Genomic DNA, 7,087 nt, shown 5'->3' with positions numbered 1-7,087 from the left:
GTGCCCCTTTTGGAGTGCTTACCACACTATTTTTATACTGATTACCCCATGCTAGATTATTTGCTCTCTAAGCAATCCTGGACTAGACTTAACTCAACTAGACTAACCCTGCCTCGACTAGACCAACCAGCTCTGGGCTAGTTTACCACAAAAGAATAAAAGATTTATCATAATTCAGCTCTTGGCCAGAAAATTTATAATAGTTGGCCAGATAGCTTCGTGCCTAGTTGCCTTTTCAAACAAGAGTAGATTGTCAGCAAAATATAGATGGGTAAGAGGTAGGGGTGAAAACGGGTCGGATTAACTCCGACCCGACCCGCTATCCAACCCGACTCGAATCGGATTCGGATAAAAAATTTCTATCCGATTCAGATATGGATAGAATTTTTGAAAAAAATTCGGATACGGGTCGGATATATTTTTCAGATTCGGATACGGATATCGGATATCCGTTTACCTGTATATTTTTTTTAAATGATTTACAGTTTTTAGTTTGCTTATTTAAATAGTAAATATTAATATTATTACTAATAATACTTTATATATTATTTATAGAGATTAATTTCTCTAATTTTATATATTTGACATACAAAAAAATTATTTGTCGTAAAACTCTTAATAATTTTGTATTAATTATATCTAAATAAAATATTATAATTATTTTAAATTCAATTAATATCCGTTTAAGATCGGATCATTTATTCGAAAATTATCCGTATCCGTTTAGTTAGGATACGGTTTTAAATTTTACTATCCGTCCAATATCCGTATCCGAATCCGTATCAGGACTAAAAATATGGATCCGGATATGGGTTAAGCACTATCCGATCTATATCCGATCCGATCCGTTTTCACCCCTAGTAAAAGGTGAGGCATGAAACTATTCGTTTTTCTTTTATTAAGACAAATAATAAATTATTTCGTACAAATAAATCTACTAGAAAAATATCAAGTAAAAACCCTACTCAAAATCTGAGCTAAAATCCGTTATACACCCTCTCAATAATCTCCAAGTCTACTAAATAAGAAAGCCCAGGAGTAACAACAAAATCACCTTGTCCTTTTATTGATAACTCTGATGTTGTACTCTAATTCCACTTATTGGCTTGTCTGTCTCATGAGTGTTTCATGAGTGCACTCATCCTTTATGGGTGAGATAGTTCTACTCTCTTTTTTCGAGTCTAGCATATTAACGTATTTTAAAATACAATTCTTTATTCTAACATAATATTTAAATATTATAATAATTTTATTTTAAAAAATAAATATTATTTATCAAAATTACATCTTATACCACATATTAACCTAATTACTAATTTACTCTTTTATCTATTATATCAACCTACTCTATATCAAATCAATAAATATTTATAATTATTTTATAAACAAACTAAAATATATTATTTTATTTTTTAATTATATTAATAATTATAAGTGAATATAAAAATCATATTATATTAGGAGATAAATATAAAGGGATTTCAACCCGATATGTGATTTGATTTATTCTAACTAAAGCAAACCCACAGAAATAGAAAACCTTTAAATCATCCTGTTTGAATTCAAGCATCAATTACAACAACCAATCTTGACGTAGAATCTTGGACTATGTTGATGTTTGTACTACTCATTGCTCACCTGCTCGTCTGTTCCACCATCAACGGCAACATATTTTGTTTATTTTGAAAGTAACCTAATATTCACTAATATGTTGTATTTTAAAGTAAATTTAATTTAAGATATTCTTGGGACAAGAAACAAAATATTGTATTAAAATGATAATACTTATATGAAAAGACATCCATGATAATAGACACAAAAATAAATGGGATATAATAACAATAATAATAATAATAATAATAATAATAATAATAATAATAATAATAATAATAATAATACACTATGACGTAAGGCATTTGGCAGTCCTTTTGTAGGCTGTGAAATGTGAACTCAAAAGATTTCTGGACTTATTCTTAGACAAGGTGTTATTTGTTTTTAGGTTTAATTATAAAAACAGCCCTGAACTATAGAATTTTCTTTTTCTTATTAAACCCTTAATTTTAGTCCTGGTTTAAGATAATAAAAAAAACTTTAGTCCTGGTTTTTACTCCTCACGTCGTAGACGGATCTTTTCTTAGTTACTCTTTTGCCCTTGTAGTTATGGTTGTTGGGATATCATTAGAAAAGATTAGTTATCCTATACAAGGAGTTATCAGAAATATAGTGTTATAATAGGGGGTGTTTAGAAAATGGAGAACCTTTCTTGTCAATGTTAATCCAACTATTTAATGCCGTGTTATGCTAAACGAAAATGCAGATCCTCAATCTTTTCGCCATTTGTTTTCTCCTTCCGAACTTGTGGGAGATGCCTACTCGTCTCTTATTAACAAAAATGCCACTCTAGAGAGAGAAAGTGCCAGAGAGAGATGATCACCTCCGGTGGCGGCGGCAGCGGCGGCGGTCTGACGAGGCGCGACAAGGTCCGCCGCATCTTCGACCTCTTCGACGCCAACGGCGATGGCGGTCTCGACCGGTCGGAGATGGCTGCCCTCGTCGCCGCCGTCAACCCCGGTGTCCACTTCACGGACGACCAGATCTCCTCCATCCTCGATGAGGTCTTCCGCTTATACCACGGCTTCATCTCCGACGCCTCCTCCGGTCTCTCCCTCGCTGGCCTTCTCCGCACCTACGACGACGGCGCTGGCGACGTCGACCGCGACTTCGCCGCCCTCTTCCTACCAAAACCTAACCCTGATCCGGTTGCTTCACCCTTGTGGCCGTCCTCCCCCAACCACGACATCCTGTATGAGTCTAGCAGAAGGGCAATCGAGGATTTGAAAACCCTTCTTAGGGATCGGATTCGGGCTTCAGCGTCTCCTAAATGCGCTAAAGATTCAATCTTTTTCGATGGGTTTTCGGAAAGCGGCTGGGGTTCGGAGGTGAAGAAGGGTTCCTGGGAGTACAAGTCTTTCTTGAAGCAGCTGAAGCAGATTAGGACTAAAATTGACCGGGCACCGACGAGGGAGGAGGCCTTCGAAGGCCATATGGCGATCGGAAGGACTCTTCACGACCGGCGGATGTTCTCTGAAGCTCTCCAGAGCTTCCGGCGCGCGGCAGAGCTGTCGCCATCGGATGTGCGTACCCATTTCCGGATTGGTAGCACACTGTGGTCTTTGAGGCGGCCATCGGAGGCGAAAAGCAGCTACTTGGCTGCTTTGCAGTTTGCTGAGGCCGACCCCGTGCGGTGGTCGTCGCTGCTCCCTCAGATACATGTGAATTTAGGTGTTGTAATGGAAGGAGAGGGGCTTCTGATCAATGCCAGTGAGCAATACCTCGAGGCTACAGTCCTCTGCCCTACCCATTACCGGGCTCTGAAGCTTCTGGGAAGCGCTCTCTTCGGTATCGGGGAGTACGACAAGGCCCAGAAGGCGTTGGAGGAGGCAGTGCTCCTTAAACCGGAGTATGCCGACGCCCATTGCGATCTCGGCTCTGTGCTTCACGCGAGGGGCGAGGACGCGAGGGCCGTTCTAGCTTTCCAAACGGCGATCGATCTGAAAAACGATCATTTGGAGGCGTTATATAATCTGGGGGGCTTGTTTAAAGATACTGGTCAGTATCAAAGCGCGGCGGAGATGTACGAGCGGGTCCTGGCGATCCGGCCGGACAATTGGCAGGCACAGCTCAATTGGGCCGTCGCGCTGCTTGGTGCAGGAGAGATCGAGGAGGCGAAGAAGACCTTGAACGAAGCTTTTAAGATGACGAGACGGATGGAGTTGTATGATGCTATATTGCACTTGAAGCAGTTACAGGGGAAGTCCAAAGATGACGCCGCCGATTGGGTGGTGGTTGATGCTTCCATGTTCAAGCTGGTGGATGAGAAGACTACTGACACAAAGCATTTGGCTTGTGCTCTTTGGATCAGAGAGCTTCAGAAGATCACCAAGTTGGGCCGCTGCGATGTAATGCTCCTGAAGAAGGAAATGGATGGAGTGAACGACAGAGCTATTAGGAAGGCCGAACTGGAAGTGATTCTCCGAAAGCTTCTCAATGCCGTCAAAGTTGAATCCTTTCAAGGTGCTGTGAAGGCCATTGACCAGAAAATCTGGGCGGTTTTAGACGTTAGCAGCTCCGGTCGAGTGGATCTTGGCATGTTTTTGGCAATTATAGCACCCATATGTGCAGGTTCGCCTGAGAAGCGTAAGCGTGCTGCTTTTGATGCCCTTCTGTGGCACCCAGTGAAAGATGGGTTTAAAGGCCAGATATCCAAAGTAGATGCCTCTGTCTATTTTAGATACTTAAGGTTCATTTACTTCCACTCCCAGGCATTCAGTGATCTGTTGGAAATTAATGCGCAAGAAGATGAGGAGTGCCCAAAAATCTCATTTCCAGAGTTCATTGGTATGTTTGATGATGGAGATTTTGGCTTTGGGATCTTGCCTACTGTCCTAAAGCTTGAGGCTGGTGAGAAGAAGGTATGCCAAGCCAGGCATACGTGCAGCGTTTGCCGATATCGGATCAACGGCTTGATGTTTAAAGAGACTACATGCGATTTCTCTCTATGCTCGAGTTGCTATAGTGAATGCAAGGTACCATCTGTATTTAAGAAAGACGAGTACAAGTTTACAGAGTGCCAAATGGACTAAAAGCTCATTTTTCTTTGTCATTCATTTGTTTCTTGTAATTAATTATCCATCTTGTTCCTCTGGCTTGTGGCCATTCTCTATACCTGTGGATGTCTTTGCAGATAGATTGACATTGCTGATAGAAATGTAAAATTATTACTTTTCATTCTTATAGAAATGCTCATTTGCACTAGTTTTTGCAATGAGGTTAGATCAATATGTTTGATTATTGTCCATATATCAAGAACAGTTACCATGTACAATTGTACACGATTAAAAAGGATGCTCATCTTCACTAGTAGGCTATGACAATTCATCTTTCATTTCCCATGGAGGAAAGGATAAATGCTTTGCCTTTTGCCGGATTGCAAATTTTTTGGTTTTCTATATAAGAAGCTAACAAAACTCGTGATTGTGAAAAATGTTACTAGTTTGAACAAAAATTACTTAATCTTCTTACTATAGGGAAGTGTAACGTAGATTTGGCAAAGCTCTCATGCCAACTCAGTGAGGCTAATGAAAGGATTGTATTATGTATATATAGAATTCAATAATGAATGAGATCCTATAAGCATGATCAGTTTCTACAATTAAGGAAGACCAAAGATGAATGTTAGCTGTGGTCTATTTCTACAATTAAGGGAGACCAAAGAGGAAGCTAATCTATGCACAGGAAAGAATTAGTTTGAATTCGACGATTCAAAATACTTCGAAGGTTCTAATCTCAGGTTGGTTCAATACTGCCCTGCAAGCGAATGGTACTCGGCCGAACCATGAGCTTGGACATGAGATAAGCAAAACGACTAGAAGGGAACCCTTTTGTGAAGATATTTCCAATTTGATAAACTGTAGATATAAGCAGCACATGCTGACTGACACGTTCACAAACAAAATAGTAGTCAACTTTAATGTGCTTAGTGTGAATGTTACGATTCTGCTGGATAAAGTTTGGACAGAGGCCAACCCATCTTGAAAGAAATAACTTTTGCTTGGGAAGAATAAAAATTTCTGATAGTCACTTTCGAATGCTAGAAAATAACGTTCGAATGCACCATTTCAATGCCTGCATATGTTTACATCTACAGAGAACGTATTTAACACGTTTGAATGCGTTTGACCCACGTTTAAACACGATTGACGAACTGCATTATCTTAAAGTTATTTTTTAATTATTTTGCTTGGTAGGTTAGTCTCTAAATATGTGTGGATGGCAACCTGGTTGAACATTATTGATGAATTATTAAAGATTTTCTCTCCTATACCTCTATCTCCTTTCTCTAATAACATTTATCATTGGACGTCATCCTCTTCCTCCTCCAATTTGATCGTGTCCCCTTGCCTCTCAAGGATCAGCTCACCCTCTACCCTTTCGTCTAGCTTAATGCTTTACCTCACCATCGTAGCCATTGTCACCCCCAATACCTAACCATTATTCCCTCTTCTATTAATCACGTCCATTACACCACCACCTGACCAACAGTCAGTATTTCCCTTATAACTTCTGATTTATACCTCTGATCGACGTGATTTCACTTATGTTAGATCCCTTACTTCAAAAGGCACAATATGTCTCAGATCTATTAGATGACTAGATCATCTGCATTTCTTCTCGAAAGTCCTGCCTTAGATTGAAATTAGGACTAATCTCGCGTTTTATTTGCAACTTCATTAAGCAGGATTGTAAAGGCTAACCTCGCGCGTACCATTGATGACGACGTCTCGAGTGATGGCTGCTAGAAGATAAACAGAAGATCTAAACATAATGGAGGATGACTACAGAAGGCCTCACGTCCGCATTGATAGCTGCCTTAGCACTGACTAATATGATCTTAGAAAGGTTGGTGAAGGCTAGTGATGAGAACAAGGAAGACCATTATGCCACTCGTAAAGCGATTTGTGGATTGATGTTGGAACGTGGCGAGACCTCAACATATCAGAGTTAACCATCGGGTCTAGCTAGCCCTATCGTGGGTCATGTCATCCATAACAATGAGCTGCTTCTTCCACACCCCCATGGCGCAAGAGGCCGCAGCTAACCCTAGACCGGTGCAAACCGAGGAGAACCCTAGGGCTCAGGTGCGAACTTTACATGAAAATGATGAGGAGTGGGTAGAGTATGACAAGGTGGAACATCAGCATGATTTCATGCAGCGAAGAATAAATGCATATCGATAGCAACAACACCCTCACGCAACAATGACTTCTGTATACGGGGTCGATCAATACATCTTAATTTTCCAAAATTTCAAAGTGGCGATCATCTTGAGTGGATATACAAGGCCGAGCAATTTTTTAGTTCCAAAGAACGCTGGAGGACTCCAAGGAATGGGAGGCTTAGGACATGGATAGACATTATAAAATAATAATAATAATAAATAATAATAATGATATATAAATTCAATGAAATTAAAAAAAGGAGAGACAAAAAAAAACAAAAAAAAAGAAAATTTGTGTTGCATGGCGCG

At 39.9% G+C, this 7,087-nt stretch overlaps 1 protein-coding gene across 1 annotated transcript; it reads left to right on the top strand.

Annotated features, from left to right (window-relative positions):
• The first annotated feature begins 2,300 nt into the window (after positions 1-2,300).
• LOC140771590 (uncharacterized TPR repeat-containing protein At2g32450-like) lies at positions 2,301-4,855 on the top strand. The gene has a single exon (XM_073113143.1). The coding sequence runs from the start codon at positions 2,427-2,429 to the stop codon at positions 4,641-4,643; it is 2,217 nt and encodes a 738-aa protein (XP_072969244.1). The 5' UTR covers positions 2,301-2,426; the 3' UTR covers positions 4,644-4,855.
• The last annotated feature ends 2,232 nt before the right edge of the window (positions 4,856-7,087 follow it).

The sequence above is a fragment of the Typha angustifolia genome, chromosome 12 (genome assembly GCF_048772165.1).
Source record: "Typha angustifolia cultivar Huaian chromosome 12, ASM4877216v1, whole genome shotgun sequence".
Lineage (NCBI taxonomy): Eukaryota > Viridiplantae > Streptophyta > Magnoliopsida > Poales > Typhaceae > Typha > Typha angustifolia.
Note: the sequence above shows the minus strand (reverse complement) of the source record. Positions and strands in the feature narration are given on the sequence as shown.